Here is a 21,707-nt window from a genome sequence, read left to right on the forward strand (position 1 = left end):
GCAAGGGAAGTGGTGTCAAACCAGGCTTTGCTGATCAGGTTTATGGTTTCTTTGCCAATACAACACCCTCACAATCTTAGAAGCCTTCTGATTGGCTCCATGTTTGAGTAACCACAGCCAATGGCTTCAGGTAGACCTTATTTTTGTGCTTGAATACTCTGGACTTGGTGTTCTTCCTACTCTCCTTTCTCTCAAACTGGTGGTGGCTATCTTGAGTCCATTTGAAAAAACATGCTTAGTGTGAAGGAAATTCTGTCACGCTGATCTCTGTCCACTGAGCCAGTTCCTACTGTCTGGTGAGCAGATGTCCTTGGGAAAGGCTGGGGACCACAGAACAGCCCTGGCCAAGGCTGTCCTTCCGACTCCATTCTCCTTCACCCTCCCCCTTGGCAGAGTAGGAGCACTGAGGGTTGATGGAAAACACATGTAATAAATTCAGCCAGAAATCCACCAGTCTGTTGTTGAGTGTCCGCTCCAGGGCCAGGGCTGGGATGGAAGAGGCTGGAAGGAGGATAGAAAGGGAGGGGCAGAGAGAGGAAAGCCGGAGCAGCTGGGTCAGCATTCCCGATCCGGACATTGACTCAGGCTCCGGGAATGCCAAGGAAGGGGGTGGCAGCCGCCGGAGCCAGGCTGGGATCCTGTTGGCACCAGGGATGTAGGCACAGCACTCACAGAGGGATGGGGGCTGGGACACCTGCACACCCAGACATATCTCCCAACCACAGGTGGAAACAGGTGTCTCTTCCCCTGCGGGGAGCTCTGAGTGCTCCCCACGCCTTCAAGGTGATTCTCACAGCTCTTCACCTGCCTGAAACACCTACTCCACCTCCTCCACCTGAGAGAGGGACAGGCTCCAGGGACTCAAATCTGAACATCTGGACATACATTGGCTGCTCTCCTGGAACTACCCACAAACCCCTTGCCTCATCTCTAGACTCTGAGCTGGCTGCAACTTGCCCTTTCTAATTCCAGCACCACCCTCTACTGAAATTAGAACAAGGAAGACAGTTACACTGACCTGCCTCCATGTTCCCTGCTTTGGTGCCTGATAATGATGAGAGAGGCCCTTGGAATAGGAGCTCAGAACTCTGAGAGCCCAACTCTACCCAGCGCCCATGCTCCCACATGCTCCAAGCCACCTTCCCCCGTACAGGGTTCCTCTAGCTTGTCCTCCATGACCCAGAAGGCAGCTGAGGACCAAGCACCCAGATTATCAGGTGCGCCCCTTCCCTTCCAGCAGCCCCCAGCCTTCGGGGCTGGAGCAGCTGAGCAAGTAGGGGCCCCTCCCTCTCGCTGCCTGACACCCAATCAGAGAGGAACTGATCCTGGCAGGGCAGGGTGCCCGGGGCCGGGCCCAGAATAGTGCGGCCCAGCCACGGTGTCGCACACTTGCTCTCCTTTGGTCCGGGGCTGGCCACATGGAGCCAGAGCTGGAGCACGCACTGCACAGGGTATGGGGGTCCCAGGGGAGCTGGAGCGGGGGCAGCTGAGGCCAGAAGATTGAGAACACGTGCTGTGAATGTGTGTCTGTGCGTGTGTGTCTTTTGGTGTGTGTTTGGTCTGGATTTTCTCGTGATTATGGGCATGTGCATGTCTGGGCATATATATTGTGAGTGTGTGTGGTTCTGTGTGCTTGGGAGCATTTGGATGTGTGTCTTTCTGTGTGTGTCTGTGTATGGCCGTGTGACTGAGCATGTGTATTGGTGTGCATGGGTATGTGGGCGTGTGTGCAGGGAGAAGGGGTCTGGGAATATAAGGCACTTTCCCCACTCCTTCAGAAAGTCTTCTCCCCACAGACCCCTTCCTGGAGCAGCCTTGGGGGTTCTGAGCATCAAGGTAAGGAGACCGCCCCCTCCCTGGGGCCTAGCCTCTTCCCCACTTCCTTGTCCCCCACTTTTCTGGGACCACATTCCCTCCCAGCCTGGCTTTTATCTTCCTCCTTTTGGTCCTTCTTCCTTATTGTTCTTCCTCCTTTCCCCAGGTGTGTTTCCCTCACCTCCTCCTTCCTCGTTTCAGAAGTGACTTCCCCACTTGCTGTGTGATTTGCGGCAAATTGCTTAACCTCTCTGAATTTCTGGTCCCCACTAGCAAAACAGGGATGATAATAATGCCTGCCTTATAAGGCTGCTGTAAGTTTTAAATGAGAAATATGTTGGAAAAAAGCCCATTGGAAGCTTGCAAATCCTAAAGATTATGAATAACATTTGGATTGACTTTTCTGTATTACTCCCTATTAATCAAACAGGCCCCATTCCCCTTCCAGAGATGAGCTTCCTAGAGCAAGAAGACAGCAGCTCATGGCCATCACCAGCTGTGACCAGCAGCTCAGAAAGAATCCGCAGGAAACGGAGGGCCAAGTCCTCCAGATGGACAAGGCAGGAGGCGGTGAAGGAAGGAGAGCCACCGGGTCAGGGGCAAGGTGAGGCCAAGGCCAGTTCTGGGGACATGAGAGCCAGAGCAGTGGGAAGTCCCAGAGGAGCCTGGATCTGGGCTCTGCCTCGGCTCCTTCCATAAAACACAGAGTTGGACTCAACCCTCATCTTGTGGCCTCAGTCTCCCTACGTGGTAGAGAACAACTGCACTGCAGTGCCGGGGGCCAACGTGGCCAACTCAGAAAGATGGGACAGAGCCACTATCTGAGGTGACTCTCAGGTCAGCCTCTCACCTGCAAAATAGGGCCACAGCATCCAGGCTTCCAAAGGCTGCTGTGAGATGAACGGCGACAGCAGATGAGAACGTGCTTTGGAAGATGGAGTTACTGTCCTCTTCCCCTCCTCCCCCAAACAGGTCCCCGGTCCAGGCCAGCTGCTGAGTCCACCGGGCTGGAGGCCACATTCCCCAAGGCCACACCCTTGGCTCAAGCTGATCCTGCCAGGGTAGGCACTCCACCAACAGGGTGGGAATGCCTCCCCTCTGACTGTATAGCCTCAGCTACAGGCTCCAGCACAGATGAAGTGGAGCTGGCCACGGAGTTCCCAGCCACAGAGGCCTGGCAGTGTGAGCTAGAAGGCCTGGTTGAAGAGAGGCCTGCCCCATACCCGTCCCCGCAAGCCCTGTTCCCCAAGCTGGGCTGGGATGACGAACTGCAGAAACCTGGCGCCCAGATCTACATGCGCTTCATGCAGGAGCACACCTGCTACGATGCCATGGCAACTAGCTCCAAGCTGGTCATCTTCGACACCACGCTGGAGGTGAGGCCATGGCTCTGCCCAGCCTGCACTTGCTCTCCATCCACACGGTGCTGCAGCTACCACCCCCACCCTGCAGAATGCCCTGCCAAGCCAGGTGCCCCTGCAAGCCCCCTGAAAGGACTCCTTAGTACTATGGAGGCCACTTCGGGGAGGGAGAGCTTCTACTCTCTGTGAGCACACGTAATTGTCATCGCAGCTCTGCCACTTAGTATCTGTAGGACTTTGAGTTACTTTCCCTTTCTTGTCTCTAAAATGGGGATCAAAATGCCTGCTGCACCCTGCATAGTTCAGAGGATTCTTGGACCACCCAGTATAAAGCATGAACAAAGTATGTGTAAGACATTGCAGAGGCCAGGCACGGTGGCTCACATCTGTAATCCCATCAATTTGGGATGTCAAGGCAGGCAAATCACAAGGTTAGGAGTTCGAGACCAGTCTGGCCAACATGGTGAAACCCCATCTCTACTAAAAAAAAAAAAAATACAAAAAAATTAGCAGGGCGTGGTTGCAGGTGCCCATAATCCCAGCTACTCAGGAGGCTGAGGCAGGAGAATCGCTTGAACCTGGGAGGTGGAGGTTGCAAGTGAGCCGAGATTGTGCCACCGCACTCCAGCCTGGGTGACAGTGCGAGACTCCATTTTAAAAAAAAAGACATTGCAGAGTCACTTAGAACAAAGAATAGGGAACTCTTTTGGCAACAGAAAAAATAGTGAGCTCTGGCACCTTCTCTTCCATTAGGCTAAGCTATAAACATCTATAATCTTATTCTTATCATTGTGCCGTGCAGCCTTTCCCAAAACATGGTGTATGTATTGTCCATAGCGTATGTTTTGATTCTAGTGGTTCATGAACAAATATGCCTATTTCGGTAGATTTGTGTTTGTTTTAGGGTGTGTTAAAAAATATAACCAGCATGTGCAGATAGTACTGTTTAGGACAGGCACAAAATGAGTCAATATAAAATTTATCTACAAAACAGTATGTATGGCCGGGCGCGGTGGCTCAAGCCTGTAATCCCAGCACTTTGGGAGGCCAAGACGGGCGGATCATGAGGTCAGGAGATCGAGACCATCCTGGCTAACACGGTGAAACCCCGTCTCTACTAAAAAATACAAAAAACTAGCCGGGTGAGGTGGCAGGCGCCTGTAGTCCCAGCTACTCGGGAGGCTGAGGCAGGAGAATGGCGGGAACCCGGGAGGTGGAGCTTGCAGTGAGCTGAGATCCGGCCACTGCACTCCAGCCTGGGTGACAGAGCAAGACTCCGTCTCAAAAAAAAAAAACCAAAAACCAAAAAACAGTATGTAGATATGCAAATGTTATGGAAATAACTATGCCTCCGGTACTTAGGCTATCAAAAACTAGACTGTGTCTGTACACACATGCCCTCCAAATGGAAACATGAAGTTAGAATTTTTCACTCCCTGGTGTGCCAGGTGAGGGGCTCAGTGTCTCAGGCCACAGCCTTATCTATGTACCACATGTCTGCAGCAACGATCATGTCTAGCGTGTACTGTGACATGAGAAAGACAGGCCAGCTGGTGTAGAGGAGGGTCCAGGAGAAGGCCCCATGGAAGAACCCTGGGTGAGACAGGGAGGGGACAGCAGGCAGATGAGAGGTGCCCACCGAGGGGCAGAGAGGAGGGCGAGGGTCTCTCAGGACCCACCCTTGACTCTTCTCCCTGGCCCCTCAGATCAAGAAGGCCTTCTTTGCTCTGGTGGCCAACGGTGTGCGGGCAGCCCCTCTATGGGACAGCAAGAAGCAGAGCTTTGTGGGTGAGGAGAGGCTGGGGAGGTGAAGGGAGATGGAGAAGGGGAGGCGGGGACCTCGTATGGTTGTTCTGGGGCCAATCTCTGATATACCACAAGCTTGGCTTCAGGCCAAGCCCAGCCAGGGGCCAGGGTGGGGGAAAGTCCATCCCGAGTCTGCGTGGCCAGCTGGGAGACCCTGGGGCTCAATTTCTCCATCTGTGGAGCCACTGTGACCAGCTGACACCTTCCAGCTCTGCTACTGCATGGCCCCATGCTGTAGGTGCTAGGGAGCAAAAGCGGGGAGGCAGGAGAGAAAGAGCCCCACTTCTCAGGCCTGTGGGGCTGTCCCACTGTCCTCTTCCCACAGTCCCCACTGTGTCTCAGTGCAAGGAAACTGGCAGGGTGGGGAGGGGATCTGATCCTCAACCTGCTTCCCAACCAAAGGCCCTGAGCTGACCTCCTCCCCGCCCCTCCCCTGCAGGGATGCTGACCATCACTGACTTCATCCTGGTGCTGCATCGCTACTACAGGTCCCCCCTGGTGAGGAGTGGGCTGGGAATCTTATGAGCACTCAGAGGGGTGGGTGCGGAGGGAAGTTCTCCTGGAGCCTGGTGCCCTAGAAGCCCAGGTCTGTCTGACTTCTGGAGTCCTGTTGATATCTTTAGGTCCAGATCTATGAGATTGAACAACATAAGATTGAGACCTGGAGGGGTGAGTGGGGAGAGGAACCCGGAAAGGGGCTGTTGGTGAGGGTGAGCCAGGGCCTAAGGTGGAGGATGGGCAGGGGGGATGTCCTGGAGCGAACAGGGGAGGGACAATAGGATCCCCGGGTGCCTGAAGGAAGGGAAGCTGCCTGGGACTGCAAGGCGTGGCAGGTGACCGGCTCCCCTGGCCTGACTCTGGCTCTTTCTACAGAGATCTACCTGCAAGGCTGCTTCAAGCCTCTGGTCTCCATCTCTCCTAATGACAGGTGGGTGTCCCCACTCATTCATTTGCGCCTCCTCCTCCCACAGTCCCCTTCCCCAGTTCCACTCAGCTCTGAACTCACCTCTTCATCCTAGGCGACACACAGACAAGGGAGCCTTGGTGCTCTGCCCTCCTTTTTAGGGGGCTGGGATGGAGGGTGTCTCTCCCCAGGCTGCCTCGAGGCTCACTGCTCCCATCTCTGCAGCCTGTTTGAAGCTGTCTACACCCTCATCAAGAACCGGATCCATCGCCTGCCTGTTCTGGACCCGGTGTCAGGCAACGTACTCCACATCCTCACGCACAAACGCCTGCTCAAGTTCCTGCACATCTTTGTGAGCCTGGGCCCAGGTGGGAGGAAGGGGGAGACCTGGGCAGGTGATCAGAGGCCCTGAGGAGTCTTCAGGCCTAGGAATTCGGGGGGAGGAGCTGGGAGCCCTCTTGAAGCTGCTGGATCCCTGATCTCCACCGGGTCCCCTTCCTAACCAGGGTTCCCTGCTGCCCCGGCCCTCCTTCCTCTACCGCACTATCCAAGATTTGGGCATCGGCACATTCCGAGACTTGGCTGTGGTGCTGGAGACAGCACCCGTCCTGACTGCTCTGGATATCTTTGTGGATCGGCGTGTGTCTGCACTGCCCGTGGTCAACGAATGTGGTACCCACCACAGGATGAGAGGCTTGGGCTGGGCTGGGGCCTGGGAGAACCTGGTGGGGGAGAATATGGGAAGGACAGGGGTTCCCATGCCATCCCTGTGGGGGGTACAGGATGGACTGTGGATTAGAAGTCTCCATCTGCTCTGAGACTTGGGCTGGTTGCCTAGCCTCTCTGTGCCTCAGTTTCCTCCTTTGTGAAATGGGATTCTTCACAACACTCATCTTTCTGACTTCATAGGAGGATTTAAAAGCTTATATGTACGAAAATGAGCATAGTGAGAGGAAGCAGCAGATTTTAGTTTTAGTTCATCTTAAAATGGAGCCAGGCACGTGGTGCACGGCTGTAATGCCAGCACTTTGAAAGAGGCCAGAGCGAGAAGGTCGCTTGAGGCCAGAAGTTTGAGTTTACATACAGTGACACTTCAGGCTGGTCAACAGAACAAGACCCTGTCTCTAAAATAATAATAACGAAATAATAAAATTGAAAAAGTAAAATGTGCCATGGGACCTCGGGCCCCTAGCCAGACCTCAGTTTCCTACACTGAGAAAGGGCTAGAGGAACAAAAAGATTATTTCTTTGGTTGAATGATGGCTATGAAATCTTTCAAAGCTAAAATCACCATAATTAAGATAGATATCAAGAAGTCTTTTCAATTTATTTTTGATTATAAAAAACTTCAAACGTACGAAAATGGTACAAAGAAATTGCATAACGAACCACCTATATCCATTGCCTAGATTAACTACTGTTACTGTATTGCCATGAACAGTTCATCTCTTCTCTGAAGTAATTCAAAGTAAATTACAGACATCATGTCATCTCACCCCTAAACATTTTAGTCTGCACCTCTTAAAACAAGTGTATTTTTGGCCAGGGGCGGTGGCTCACGCCTGTAATCCCAGCACTTTGGGAGGCCAAGGTGGGCAGATCACGAGGTCAAGAGATCAAGACTATCCTGGCCAATATGGTGAAACCCTGTCTCTACTAAAACTACAAAAAAAATTAGCTGGACATGGTGGCGCACACCTCTAGACCCAGCTACTTGTGAGGCTGAGGCAGGAGAATCGCTTGAACCTGGGAAGCAGAGGTTGCAGTGAGCCAAGATCACACCACTGCACTCCAGCCTGTTGACAGAGCGAGACTCCAAAAAAAAAAAAAGTGCGTTTTATACCACCAAACAAAACCATGAATAATTCATATTATTGTCTGGTATCCAATCCTTATTCTCACTTCTCCATTTCCTCAAGAATTTTGGACTTTTTTGTTGTTGTTTTGAGACAGAGTCTCGCTTTGTCACTCAGGCTGGAGTGCAGTGGCACCATCTCGGCTCACTGCAACCTCTGCCTCCCGGGATCAAGCGATTCTTGTGCCTCAGCCTCCCGAGTAGCTGCGATTACAGGCAACCCCCACCACGCCCAGCTAATTTTTTGGGGGGGGGTATTTTTAGTAGAAATGAGGTTTCACCATATAGGCCAGGCCGGTCTCCAACTCCTGACCTCAAGTGATCCACCTGTCTTGGCCTCCCAAAGTGCTGGGATTACAGGCATGAGCCACCACGACTGGCCAAGAATTTTTTTTTTTTTTTTTTTTTTTTGAGGCAGAGTCTTGCTCTGTCGCCTGGGCTAGAGTACAATGGTGCGATCTTGGCTCACTACATCCTCCACCTCCCGGATTCAAGCAATTCTCCTGCCTCAGCTTCCCGAATAGCTGGGTTTACAGGTGCATGCCACCACACCTGGCTAATTTTTTGTATCTTTAGTAGAGATGGGGTTTCACTATGTTGGCCAGGCTGGTCTTGAACTCCTGACCTTGTGATCCGCCTACCTCGGCCTCCCAAGGGAATGTATTTTTTATGGTTGATGTGTTCAAAACAGGACCCAACTGAAGTCCATGGTTTACATTCGTGTCTTTTGTTCCTTAAATCTCTTTAAATCTAGAACAACCCCATTCCCCCTAAATTGTTATGACATGGGTGAGTTGAAAAGCCTGGGTCAGTTGTCCTATAGGATACCCCACATCCAGATTTGTCTGTTTGCTTTCTAGAGCTGGCCTTTACTTTGTTCTCTAGTCCTGTGTTTCCTGTAAACTGAAATTATATCTAAAGACTTGAAGAGATTTGGGCAATAAATTCGAGGCTAGACTATTTCATAGGCGATGCCGTGTTACTCACACTCCATTTCCTCAGGAGTTTGGACGTCAGGTTGTCTCGCTCTGGGATACTAAGTTTCATCCTTGGGTTCTGATAGTGGCACCCTGATGCAAATAGCCCTAAGCCCTCTACACAGCACCCCGGTTCTGATCGGAGCCTCTTCCCTGTCTTTCTCTCCCTGCCCCCACCCGCCACTCTCTGCAGGTCAGGTTGTGGGACTCTATTCCCGCTTTGATGTGATCGTAAGTGTCCCTGGAAAGGTAGGATGCTGTAGGGAGACTAAGGGTGTGGGAATGGGTGGGGGGGCGTCTGTCAACCAGGGGAACCTTGACAAGTATGCAGGGGTTGACATCTGTGGGGTAGGAGCCCAGGCAAGGGGGTGACTAGGAGCCATGCTTCTCTCTCTGCCCCAGCACCTGGCTGCCCAGCAAACCTACAACCAGCTGGACATGAGTGTGGGAGAAGCTCTGAGGCAGAGGACACTATGTCTGGAGGGAGTCCTTTCCTGCCAGCCCCATGAGAGCTTGGGGGAAGTGATCGACAGGATTGCTCAGGAGCAGGTACCCTGTGCCCTCCATTCATGCCCGCAACACATATAGCCCAGTCCTTCTCATGCACGGCTCCAGCCATCCCTGAACATCAGGGCACCTGACCTATCCTTCCATTTCATGACCAACTCCTGGTGCCCGCACTGGCCTGCACTTTGTCCTGTCCATGGGCCCCTTATGCCAGGGGTCACTGCCAGCTGATCGCCCAAGGCCGGTCACAGCCATCCCTAACTGGCTCCTAGGAGACACTCTCTCCCCAGGTGATGGTGGGTTGTTTCTCCTGATTCTTGGCACCAACCTCAGTAGCTGCTGTAGCCCCATGGCTCTGCCCCCTCACTGAACACTGTGGACCCACAGGTACACCGGCTGGTGCTAGTGGACGAGACTCAGCATCTCTTGGGCGTGGTCTCCCTCTCCGACATCCTTCAGGCACTGGTGCTCAGCCCTGCTGGCATCGATGCCCTCGGGGCCTGAGAAGATCCGAGTCCTCAATCCCAATCCTCTTCCACACCTGGAAGACAATGAAGGGAGCCAGAGAACTCAGCCTTCATCTTCCCCCACCCCCATTTGCTGGTTCAGCTATGATTCAGGTAGGCTCTGCCCTGGGCCATGACACCAGCCTCTTAGTCTTCCTGATTTCCTGGATCTCAGATTGGGACACCCTGAGGATGGGAGTGGCCAAGCTCAAAGCTGAGCAGCCCTGTGAAAACTACAAGTGTAAGGACTTGCACATCCCCACTTTGTCCCATTTTCAGCTGAGGTCATGGAGACTCTCCTAGGAGGGAGGGTCAGAGCCCCGGCTAAAGGCTAAGGCAGCAATGTGACTTCAGACACTCTGGGAAGATTTCCTTGTTCCCTCCCAATTCAATTCCCACCTGCTGGAAATTCCATTAGAAGGAAGCAAGCTACATAAACCTTTGTTGGATGGAATTTCCATCCCCAGTAAGAACTAAAGCTTAAAGGAAGGAGCTTCTACCTATATGCTCATCTCAGGAAATGTGACATGATCTCAGACTCTTTCCTGGTCACACGTTTGCTAGGGGCTTGCAGAGGATGGGCACAGATTCCGTCTACTCGCCATGGCTGGAAAGAGTCCCCTGTTGGAAAGGCAGCTGCCCCTCCTATGTGGTCACCATCTTCCCTTTTCTTTTCCTCACAGGCTTCTTCAGCCCTCCCAGATTGCCCTTGCCCTGCCTGTGTTCCCAGAAGCCCTCGGACATGCCCAGTGCACCATGGGATGATGAAATTAAGGAGAACAGCTGAGTCAAGTCTGGAGGTCCCTGAACCAGAGGCACTAGGATTACCCCAGGGCCATCTGTGCTCCATGCCCACTCATCCCCTTGCCACCTAACTGGGTCGGACGGCCCCAGTGGGTTTAGTCAGGGCTTCTGGATTCCTCGATTTCTGGGCTACCTATGGCTCCAGCCTTCAGCTCCTGGGAGTCCCAGCTGTTGTTCCCAGCAACGTCGCCACTGCCCTCCTACTCTCCAGGCTTTGTCATTTCAGGGCTGCTGAAATGCTGCTTTTCAGGGGCCACCATGGAGCAGCTGTTATTTATAGAACTGCCTGTTGGAGGTGGGGGTCCTCCCTCCATTCTTGTCTAGAAAACTCCTTAGCTCTCACAGTGAGCAGTGTTCTGTATCCCCAGAGATGGATGGCCTTGTATATGGACCCCTATGAATGAGCAATTGAAAACAAAACAACAAAAGGAACAATCCACGAACTTAGATTTTATAGGTTTCACTCAAAGTGCTGCAGTCTTTGACCGGAACTTGTGGCGAGAGCCTTGTGCTTTCTGAATTCAAAGACAAAAAGGAAATTTGACAAAAATCGCCAAGTGGCATTTCTTTTGCATGTAGTGCTATTTTACTGAAATTTCTTTCTTCTCTTTTCTTTACAAAATTGTAAAGAAAATATTAATTCATTGCTTATATAGTAGGTACAACTCAGCCTACAAACTCTAATCTGCAAGAAGCATAACTTTATTTTTCTAACACAGAATGTAATTTCTATTAGGAACCCTGTTTCACCAGGTTTTAGAAATTAATCTCAGCCAATTCAGAGTCTCCCCCTGACTTTTCCTGGGGTTAAGCTCGGTGGGGTGGGAGGCTGGCTTTAAGTTATGTAAGACTCTGTTCCTCAGCCATCATCATCTGTCCATTTCAGTACCTGCTTGGACATCCCCGTCCCCACCTGGTCATCAGTTGGTCGTGCATGGTCTGCCAGGGGCTCCTTCACATCCACAAAGCCTCTTTGGGGGCCTGTGGCTTGGAGCATGTGGAACATTCTAGCTCCTGGCCCTGCACACCCTCTGGCTTCAGGAAGCTCAGTAATTCTGTTCCAGGCCAACTGCTAAGATACAGAGCCCAGTCACCTGTTCCGCTCTGTGGCTTGCTGTTTTCCCAGGTTCTTCCCAGGAAGCGTGTGGGTTCTTCTACCCAGTGCTTGCCTACCCTTATCACCTCCAAACCTATATGGTGTATTTGTCATGCTTTCCCCCTCTTTAGCCGCAACCTCCTTCTCAGGGTCCTTTTCTCAAGGATTCCAGAAATGTCAACAGTCACCTTGCTCCCCAAGCCCTGCCAACCTATGGAATCTTGACTGGTCGGGGAGAGAAGGGGCTTTTATTCTGTAACCCATCATATATTCTTGCAAGTGCACTGTAAGTGTCCCGAGTTCTTGCCATCCACCTTCAGAATCAAGCTTTTGAAATTCCGAAGCTAAGGCTCGCTTCTGCTATGTCACCTTCCCTGTGGCAACGGGCGGGCTGTCCAGAGGAGGGGGAGGTTACTGTCCCTAAAACGTGACTCCTTCCCCTTACCCCACAGAGCGAGAAGGCAGAGGCTTTGTACTGAATTGGTTGGACCATAAATGAAGATGTTCTGTCACTATACATTTTGCCAAAACCTGAGCGTCAGTGCTGGCTCTGCTGTGGTCCCACCCGGGAAGGTCCAGGGTCTTGGGCTCAAGGGAGAGGATTGGAGTTCAGTGATGGTTGGGTCTGGGCCCACAGGATCTCTCCAGTGACAGTGCTCCTGGGGAGCCTGGGGCTCTGGGATCTTGTAACAGGTCGGTCCTTTGAGGCTGTGCCTCTGGGCGGCTCTGCTCTGTGCATGAGAAGGATCTTCAGCAGTGCTAGGACAAGCAACTGAGAAAGGCACTCTTTGCCCCTCCTGCTCCCCTTGCCATCATGGGAGCAGATCTCTCTACCTGTCTGGAGTCACCATCCTAAAGACCCGGCAGTCCTTCCCTTTCGGACCTTCTGTAAGGGCACATGCCACCCTCCCTGCCTCAGACCCCTCCTCTGGTCACAGTCCAGCCCTTGCAGCCATCATGGCTGCTAGAAAACAGTTAAGGAGTTGCCACCGGGACTGCGGCTGCTTCTTCCACTCCAGCTCAGAATCAAAGAGGCGCCCTGTGTGCAGCCCGCCATGCCGCCCACTCTGTTCCCGCATGTGAACTTGGGGCGGGGCTGGTTTTCCAGGCATTGCTGCCTCCATGCCCCCAGCCCCTCCTCAGACCTCTGCGGGCCTCTCTGGGTTTCTGTAGCTTCCTTCGCTTTGCCATCTCTCTTCTCACAACCCCTTCAGTAGCTCTCTGCCCTGGATGTGCATCTGGATCAGCAAAGAAGCCTTACAAAATGCAGATTCCAGGGCTCCATTCCTAGGAGTACTAATTTCCTCATTTGGGGGTGGGAATTGAGCAACTGTATTTTCTATAAATGCTAGAGACTTATGAGTAATAGCACATGATGAACATGAGACTGGGCTGAGAAATGAGGATGCCCCATGCTCACAGCTAGTCAATCATTTGTCATATGATGGCGTCTAGCTATGATTTAATTATGCCTGCAGTCTCCCAGAAGCAATGACTAAGGGTAGTGGCGCAACCTAGATGTATGACTCATTACCATTCTCACCATCCTTCTCCCAGACATCCTTAAATGCAGAAGTGTTCATTACAATATCCTGCATGTCCCTTTCATGACAATTGTCAAAGATTTTGTCTGATATGCACATTAAAACTGGAGTCACAAATAATGACCTGGAAACAAACTCCTATTACCAAGCCAAAATGCACTAAGAGCTAAAACTTCCACAGAACCTGGGCTGTAGATAGCCAGACAACACTGGGTACCCAATCTATTTTTGTTTACAAGAGTGCTGCGCTGGCCAGGCGCGGTGGCTCACGACTGTAATCCTGGCACTTTGGGAGGCCGAGGCAGGTGGATCACCTGAGGTCAGGAGTTATCAAGGCTTAGCCTGGCCAACACGGTGAAATCCCGTCTCCACTAAAAATACAAAAAATTAGCCAGGCATTGTAGTGGGCACCTACAATCCCAACTACTTGGGAGGCTGAGGCAGGCGCATCACTTGAACCTGGGAGTTGGAGGTTGCAGTGAGCCAAGACTGCGCCGTTGCACTCCAACCTGGGCAATAAGAGTGAAACTCCATCTAAAAAAAAAAACAAAAGAGTGCCGCCTTGTTTAAGAAGACTAGTTGTTTTCTTAAAGTCTTACCCGAAAATATGGATCTGAATTTGGCCAACAATTTCAAATTAGTTCAGGTATGAGTAACACGATGTGTATGGTCTTTTCAGCCAAATGTCTATCTGCTGTGCGGAACCAACAATTCTTAATCTGCTGTTGTTCTTTCTCTATAGAGGCAGCTTGGGGTTGGCTCTCAGGGAGCCTCACTGTGACATCTCTTCATGGTGACGCTTGGGGGCCCTGAGCTCCTGAGAGTCTCGGGGCCTGGAACTGTGCCCCAACACTGGCCACTGATGAATTCTGTGCCAACCCTCAAACCAGGGGTGATGTGTTTCTCCCTCCAGAGAAAAAACTGCTGGGAAAGGAACTGAGACTATGACCACATCCACCCTAGAGATACTACATATGTATCTGAATGGATCACTGTCAAAGAAAGTGATTTTTTCATTTATATTAAGTAAGTCTTGTCCAGGCATTGTGATGGAATATAAACAGAGGTCATTTCACATACACTTGAAGTACACATGCACACATGAAATTTATGAGAGAATCTCATGTACACTTAGGGTCAGTGCATTTTTCTGTAGATATATTATAGGGCAATAAATATATTTTAAATATTAAAAAAACAAGTATAAAGATACATTACTTTGGCCATATGCTATATTTTGTTTTTCTCTGTTTGGGGATGGGAGACTTTGATTCTATTCGTCCCAGTGCCATGTGGACGGGCTTTCTAGTGGCAGCTCCAGTAGGCAAGGTTTCACGTTTGTGTTCATAACTCTTCAGCTCTTACATCTTGTGTTCTGTCACTCATGACAAAAACTTTGCGAGGAGCCTCTGAAGCTGTGCCTACACACGTCATCAAAGGGTGAGGAAACAGCCTCACAAGGACTTCGTGACTTCGTCCATCGGCTTAGTTCCTTTCTCCTCTGCATTTCCAGTTTCCAATTTGAGGTTGGATTTTAGGCCCTGTAGATACATGACAGGGCCGTGCTGCCTCAGAATTTCCTGTGGTGCCTCTAGGACATTGGTGACCCCCAAGAATCTTCTGCAAGTATCGATTACATTGACATCTATTTTTACAATAATCTTATCAAACTGATCTTCACAGATTTCTTTCACTTGAGATATAATTAATATGCCATACAATTCACCCTTCCAAAATATACAATTCAAGCTAGGTGTGGTGACTCACACCGGCAATCCCAGCACTTTTGGAGGCCAAGGCGGGTGGATCACATGTGAGGTCAGGAGTTCGAGATCAGCGTGGCCGACATGGTGAAACCCTGTCTCTACTAAAATACCAAAATTATCCAGCAGTAGTGGCTTCTACCTGTAATCCCAGCTACTCGGGAGGCTGACATGGGAGACTTTACTTGAACCCGGGAGGTGGAGGTTGCAGTGAGCCGAGATTGCACCACTGCACTCCACCCTGGGCGACCCACTGAGACTCTGCCTCAAACAAACAAACAAACAAAAACCAAAATATACAATTCAGTGATATTTAGTATATTCAAAAAGTTAAGCAAAGTTAGTGATGACCACTATCTAATTCCAAAACATCTTCATCACTCCCAAAACAAACCCATTGACAGTCACTCCCCATTCTCTCGTCCCTCCACCCTTGGCAACCAGTAATCTACTTGCTGTCTCTATAGATTTGCCTATTCTGGACATTTTGTATGCATGAAATCACACAATATGTGGCCTTTTTGTGAGCTTCTTTCCATCTGCACAAGGTTTTCAAGGTTCATCCATAGTGTAGGGTGAATCAGCACTTCATTCCTTTCTTATGGTTGAATAATATTTGATTGTGTGGATATACAAGGTCTTCCTGGACTTCCATGTGAGATCAGTTCATTAACTGAGCTGCAAGACTGTGAACACTGACATCATCTTGCACAACTGCTACAAAACCCCAATCCAAGTCTCATCACAGACTTCCCCTCACCCAAGCACCACCCATGTTGTTTTGGCAGCTCGGCCCTGCTGGTTTGAAGGAACAGCACACTAGGGAAGGCAGAATTCCACTCTGGTTGACTTTGTGATACAGATCCTGGCAGCCTCGGGGCCCAGCCCCAGCCTCTGCATTTGCAAGGAGCTCTCACAGGTGGATCACTACACAGGAGGGGTTGAGAGCCTTATCTGTATAATCAGTAATTCCTCCCAATTCCCACTAGGTTCTTCTTTTTTTTTTCTTTATTTTCTTTTTGAGAGAAGTCTTGCTCTGTCACCCAGGTCGGAGTGCAGTTGCACAGTTTCGGCTCACTGCAACCTCTGCCTCCTGGGTTCAAGTGGTTCTCCTGTCTCAGCCTCCCTAGTAGCCGAGATTACAAGGGCATGCCACCACACCCAGCTAATTTTTGTATTTTTTTTTTTTTTTTTTTTTAGACAGGGTTTCACCATGTTGGCCAGGCTGGTCTTGAACTCCTGACCTCAAGTGGTCCACCCACCTTGGTCTCCCGAAGTGCTGGGATTACAAGCTGGGTTCCCCTTCTCAATCTAGAAAATTCTGTGTCCTCCTCTCCCCTTCCCTTCTCTTCCCTTCCCCCTATTCTGGTCTCTTTTTCAGGAAACATTTACTAAGCACCTCTTAGGTACTAGACACAGTTAGACACTGGGATCCAACATTAAAGAAGCCGGATTTGTGCCCTTCAGGCGATTCACAGTTGGGGAGACAGCTGGATCTCTAACAAAGTGAGCATGTTGACAGCTCAGCTCTGTAAGCAGGGGAGGGGAAGGCGGGACACAGGATTGCTCGGAGAGGTCAGGGAGGGCCCTGCAGAGGCAGTGACATTTGAGCTGAATCCTCAGAAAAAGCAAGCTCTCTGTGATGACATGACAGTTGGGGAAGAGGGTGTTCCAAGAGTGAGGACAGGAGATACAAAGTACTGAGGCTGGAAAGAGCATAATGTGCTCAGAGACATGCAAGGAATTCAGGCTCAGCTGTGAAAGGGTGACCACGGTCAGGGTACAGGGTGCCAGGGCACAGTGGGTCTTATGAACCACAGTAACAACTTTGAACTTGACCTGAGGGCTGAGGGCAGTTCTGAAGTATTTTAATCAGGGCAATGACATAATTTTTTAAATGAGTTCAAACCCTATAATTCCTACAGGCCCAAGAAAGTGAACTTTAGGTTGGCACGGTGGCTCATGCCTGTAATCCCAGCACTTCGGGAGGCCAAGGCAGGCAGATCCCTTGAACTCGGGAGTTCGAGACCAGCCTGGTCAACATGGCAAAACCCCATCTCTACAAAAAAAATATATATATATATATCAGTCAGGCAAAGTGATGTGCGCCTGTAGTTCCAGCTACTCAGGAGGCTAAAGTAGGAGAATCGCTTGAGCCTGGGTTGAGGATGCAGTGAGCCAAGATGGTACCACTGCACTCCGGTCTGGGTGACAGAATGAAACCCTGTTTCAAAAAATCAAATTAATTTTTTAAAAAGAAAGTGAACTTCATTTTTTTTCTATGACTCCACCAAAATTTATTTCAGGCTAGTGCTGTAATGCATTGGCTCTCAATGGCAACCCACTTTCCTTCGAGTGGGCTTCCTGTACTAAGGAGGCTGGAAAGCTAAAAGCTATAATCCCTAGGCCCCCTTGCAGCTAGTGTTCCAGGCAGGACTTAGGTTCCTCCTCTCAGCTGTATGTGAAAGATGTGGAAGGTGGAAGAGAGGTAGAGGCCACTGCCCTTTCTGCTATCAGGAGCAGTCGCGAGGCATTCGTAAAGGTCCAAGTCCAGTTACTGCTGACTTCATGGGTATTGAGAGGCAGGATGGGGGTCATCCTGCGTGACCTGTTTTGTTTTGTCAGCACAGACCTACTTGAACTTAGTTGACATGGAGTAGCTCTAGAGCCAATAGTTGTGGCAACAGCTTCTAGACTCTCATCCTCCTGATTGTGGCCAACATGATGCTCCCCAAGCTGCTCAGTGCCTGCTAGAGGTCAACTCTAGCCTGGTCTCGAGCACCTCCAATAATTTTTGTAGCACCCCATTGCCTATATCTCTGCTCTTTCTGTTCAAAGAGGGTGGTTTCTATTCTCTACAACTGCTACTTGACTGACACAGTGCTCGGGAGTCACTCTAGTTCCTGCTTGGTGTGGCCTCAGCCAGTGCCATGTGAAACCAAGGCCTCTTTGTGAGGTCTGGGAAAGCAAAAGGTGTTCTCAGTTTCCAAGGACCAGGGTGGCTGTGCCTCTCACCATGACTCAGTGGAGGAGGAGAATTCCCTCAGATGCTGGGTAGTCAAAAAAAATGACAAAGGTCTCTGATAAGAAATAAAAGTCCTTTAATTTTATATTCTACCCAAGGACAGCAATGCGATAAAGCGGTGGCCTTTTATCTGAGAGGGAGTTGCTCAAAAATGACAGAAGTGGCAAAAGCTCAGGGTCTGTGGGAAGTGCAGGGAGTTCCTCCCACCTCTCAAGTCTGGTGGCCTCCTTCTCTCCCTCCTCATCTGAGACATGCAGCAGCCAGGAACCACTATGCCAGGGCTGGAGCCTCTAGGACAAGCCCCAGCAAGGTGGGGACTCAGCTCAGCACTGTCTCTGCAGGAACTGCAGGCCCACTTTCTTATTAGGAACCAGGACAATGCGGGCCACACTCTTCAACTCGCCCGTCTCCGGGGCCAGGACCACCTTGTACTTCTGGATCAGCTGGGGGGCAAAGAGCACATGTGGTTGGGTGGACTGTGTGTTTGCCATCCACTCCCTGCTCTGCACACTCCTACCCTGTGCCTCCCTTCCTCTCCTCCCAGGACTCCTCTACCCCTCCCTGCCCACACACCCTTCTAGTCTCTCCCAGCTCACCCTTGCCAGGAGTAGCTGCATCTCCAGCTCTGCAATCCTACGGCCCAGGCAGGCCCGGACCCCATAGCCAAAGGGCACAGAGCCAAATGGGTGCTGGATCCTGGGGGTAGCAGGCTGGCTGTTCCTCAGCCAGCGGTGGGGCTGGAAGCTCTCAGGTTCAGAGAAGGTGGTGGGGTCCCGGGACACCACGTAGTGGCAGAACACAAACTGGGTCTATGAAGGAAGATTGGGCAGCATGAACGCATCTCTTCGGGGGCATGGGGCACTCCTGGGCAATCAGGCTGTCTAGCCCCACTCACATTCTTGGGGAAGAGGAAGCCATCAACTTCAATTTCCTTTTCTATGATCCGGGAATTTGTGGGGACCACAGGGTAGAGGCTGCAGGGAAAAGAATATCTAGGGTCTGCTCTGGATTCATGGGGGTAAAAAGTGCCCCACTCCTTCTCCCTTACCTCTCCCATCTCATCCTTGTCACTAGCCCCAGCCCACCTGTCTTCACTTCCGATTTCCTTCTCTGATTCCCTCCCCACACATAGATCCTGTGCCCCCCAGAACAGCATCCTGTCCTACCGCAGAGTCTCCTTAAGCACAGCTTTGAGCAGCGGCATGTGGGCAAAGTCCTTGTGCTGGGGCACCTGCCCGGCTGGCACCACACCCACCACTTCCTCGTGCAAGGCTTCCTGGATCTCAGGGTCCTTTGAGAGGTGGTACAGGGCCCATGTCAGCGTGTTGGATGTCTAGGAGATAGAGTGGGAGATGAGGTGAGGGCGATTTCTAGGAAAGAGACCAGTAATGGGAGGGTGTATGAGTGGGTGTGTGCAAAATATGGGAGAAATGAATTTGCCACAAGCCTAGCAGGAAAAAACATGAAGGTTCATGGCAGCCTCCATGCTAAACATGAATTCACAGTGGGATGAAGGCCAATATAATGGAGAATCGCACCTTCACTGGAGGAGGGGATGGCAACACAGAGAAACCCAACAGGACAAAAGCACTGGAAATATGAACTATAAAGAAAGAAGGTACTGGCCGGATGTGGTGGTTTATGCCTGTAATCCCAGCCCTTTGAGAGGCCAAGGCGGGCAGATCACTTAAGGTCAGGAGTTCGAGACCAGCCTGACCAGGTGAAATCCTGTCTCTACTAAAATTTAAAAAAAAAAAAAAAAAAAAAAAATGAACTGGGCATGATGGTGCACGCCTGTAATCCCAGCTACTTGGAGGCTGAGGCAGGAGAATTGCTTGAGCCCAGGAGGCAGAGGTTGCAGTCAGCTGAGATCAAGCCACTGCACTCAAGCCTGGGCAACAGAGTGAGACTCTGTCCCAAAAAAAAAGAAAAAGAAAGTGTTTGTGAATGAGCTCTTCCAATTCTCCATTCAAATTGCAGCAAGACAGTTGGACAGATGTGAGATGAACTTCCCAGCTATCAGAGTGAGGAGACTCCAGGAGGTGATGGAATCCATCTTAAAAAAGGACTATCCCCCGTCCACCCACCTCAGCTAAGCTGAACGAGCCCTCTATTTTCCTTCTAGTGCTGTATCCATGGTACAGAAAAAGAAGCAGGTCCTTGGAGGGATGAAGGTCGGGATCAGGTGAAGGATAATGGGGAAATGGTTTAGGATGGGAGCCAGAGGCCCCTGGTCTCATCCTCCCCCTTCACACACCGTGTCCACTCCAGCCATGAGCAGCTCAGGCAGGCTGCCCATGGCCTCCCGAGGACTGAGCTGTCCACTGGCCAGCAAGAAGTGCAGGTAGCCAGACACCTGGACACCATCTGGCCCCTCTGCCTGCAGCTGGGCCGCCATATCCTCGAGTTTCTCATCAATCAGCTTCTTCCCTGTGAGAGCAACAGAGAAGAGGAAAGGACAAAGCCAAAAGTCATGATCTCCAAGGACCAAGAGCCACTCCAACAACTGGTAGCATGAGGGAAAAGGCCTGGGAGAGACCGCTGACGCACAGACCTGGAGTCACCCCCATCTCTCTTCCCTGGGCCCCATCTGGGAGTCCTCACCAAAGGAAAAGATGGCATTCCAACCATCCAGGTATCGCTTCCAGAAAGGCAGCACAGGGCGAGTCCACTTGGGGAGGAAGGTGGCATAGAGTGAGTTCTGGAACATTAACCCGATGGATCTGACAAAGGTCACGGTGTCCTCGGGGATGGATCGCTGCAGGCAGCCGATGCGTTTCTCGAACAGGATGTAGCAAATAGCTGAGTAGTGCACAGAGGCCATCACAGGAGGCAGAACCAGGACATATGGAATCCAGCAGCCCTTGAGGAGTGGGAGCACAACCTCCCCTTGACCCATTCCCTTCCCCAGCGCCTCTCCCAGCAAGGGTACCTTCCAAGGCAAAGTAGTAGAAGAGTTGAGCCATGTCTGACACCTGGTTCCCCGAAGCACTCTCTGCCCGCAGCTGGTCCAGTCGAATCATAAAATCATCAATCACCTCGTTGAAAGCATCCGTATAGAGCGCTGCCTCCGCTGGCTTCAGCAACCGCTGGTTCAGAGCCTGGCGCAGCTGGTACCAGTGGTGTCCTTCCCTGCAGGGACGCAGAGGAACAGCACAAACATAAGCCTCTATGGGGGTTCAATTAAGGAAGATCTTCTCACCCTAAAGTCCACCCCCCACCACCCAGAGTCAAAGGAAATCCCATACTCCTCGAATTTAGAATTATAGAATCACCAAAATCTCAAGTGACAGAATCTTAGAATCCCCAAACCAGAATCTCGCTACAGCAGAGTGGAGTGGGTATGGTGGGCATCTAGAACCAGACTGTCCAGGGTCAAATCACAAGTCTGACCATTCCTGGCACAGGGACCCTAGGTAGATAACTCCTCTGTGCCTCATTTCCCTTTCTATAAAATGGGGATAGTAAGAGTGCCGAAGCCGGGTGCGGTGGATCATACCTGTAATGCCAGCACTTTGGGAGTCTGAGGCGGGTAGATCACCTGAGGTCGGGAGCTCAAGACCAGCCTGACCAACATGGAGAAACCCTGTCTTTACTAAAAGTACAAAATTAGCCGGGCGTGGTGGCAGGCATCTGTAATCCCAGCTACTAGGGAGGCCAAGGCAGGAGAATCGCTTGAACCTGGGAGGCGGAGGTTGCAGTGAGCCGAGATCGCGCCATTGCACTCCAGCCTGGGCAACAAGA

The 21,707-nt window shown here is 51.1% G+C and overlaps 2 protein-coding genes across 2 annotated transcripts in view; one reads left to right on the plus strand and one right to left on the minus strand.

Moving 5' to 3' along the window:
- The first annotated feature begins 1,378 nt into the window (after positions 1-1,378).
- PRKAG3 (protein kinase, AMP-activated, gamma 3 non-catalytic subunit) lies at positions 1,379-11,527 on the plus strand. The gene is made up of 14 exons (XM_011932240.1): positions 1,379-1,451; positions 1,797-1,836; positions 2,264-2,419; positions 2,788-3,191; positions 4,883-4,964; positions 5,422-5,480; positions 5,606-5,651; positions 5,856-5,910; positions 6,112-6,238; positions 6,393-6,558; positions 8,912-8,949; positions 9,121-9,267; positions 9,613-9,845; positions 10,415-11,527. The coding sequence occupies exons 1-13, from the start codon at positions 1,419-1,421 to the stop codon at positions 9,727-9,729; spliced, it is 1,470 nt and encodes a 489-aa protein (XP_011787630.1). The 5' UTR covers positions 1,379-1,418; the 3' UTR covers positions 9,730-9,845; positions 10,415-11,527.
- A 6,494-nt stretch (positions 11,528-18,021) lies between these two features.
- Positions 18,022-21,707, minus strand: part of LOC105504716 (sterol 26-hydroxylase, mitochondrial) — a 36,505-nt gene continuing 32,819 nt past the window's right edge. Inside the window, exons 3-9 of the mRNA XM_011932241.1 lie at positions 20,896-21,095; positions 20,568-20,765; positions 20,221-20,393; positions 19,130-19,296; positions 18,859-18,937; positions 18,560-18,772; positions 18,022-18,406 (exon numbers count right to left, since the gene is read on the minus strand). Of these exons, the coding sequence (XP_011787631.1) occupies positions 18,287-18,406; positions 18,560-18,772; positions 18,859-18,937; positions 19,130-19,296; positions 20,221-20,393; positions 20,568-20,765; positions 20,896-21,095 (1,150 nt within the window). The 3' untranslated portion in view covers positions 18,022-18,286. The remainder of the gene's footprint in view (positions 18,407-18,559; positions 18,773-18,858; positions 18,938-19,129; positions 19,297-20,220; positions 20,394-20,567; positions 20,766-20,895; positions 21,096-21,707) is intronic.

The sequence above is a fragment of the Colobus angolensis genome, unplaced genomic scaffold, assembly GCF_000951035.1.
Source record: "Colobus angolensis palliatus isolate OR3802 unplaced genomic scaffold, Cang.pa_1.0 Scaffold95, whole genome shotgun sequence".
Taxonomy (NCBI): domain Eukaryota; kingdom Metazoa; phylum Chordata; class Mammalia; order Primates; family Cercopithecidae; genus Colobus; species Colobus angolensis.

Bases quoted from the DNA above. Each gene is read 5' to 3' on its own strand.
- PRKAG3 (XM_011932240.1), top strand. From the start codon at position 1,419: ATGGAGCCAGAGCTGGAGCACGCACTGCACAGG. The intron at 6,559-8,911 runs GTACCCACCACA...CACTCTCTGCAG, and splicing joins GCCCGTGGTCAACGAATGTG to GTCAGGTTGTGGGACTCTAT. The intron at 8,950-9,120 runs GTAAGTGTCCCT...TCTCTGCCCCAG, and splicing joins ATTCCCGCTTTGATGTGATC to CACCTGGCTGCCCAGCAAAC.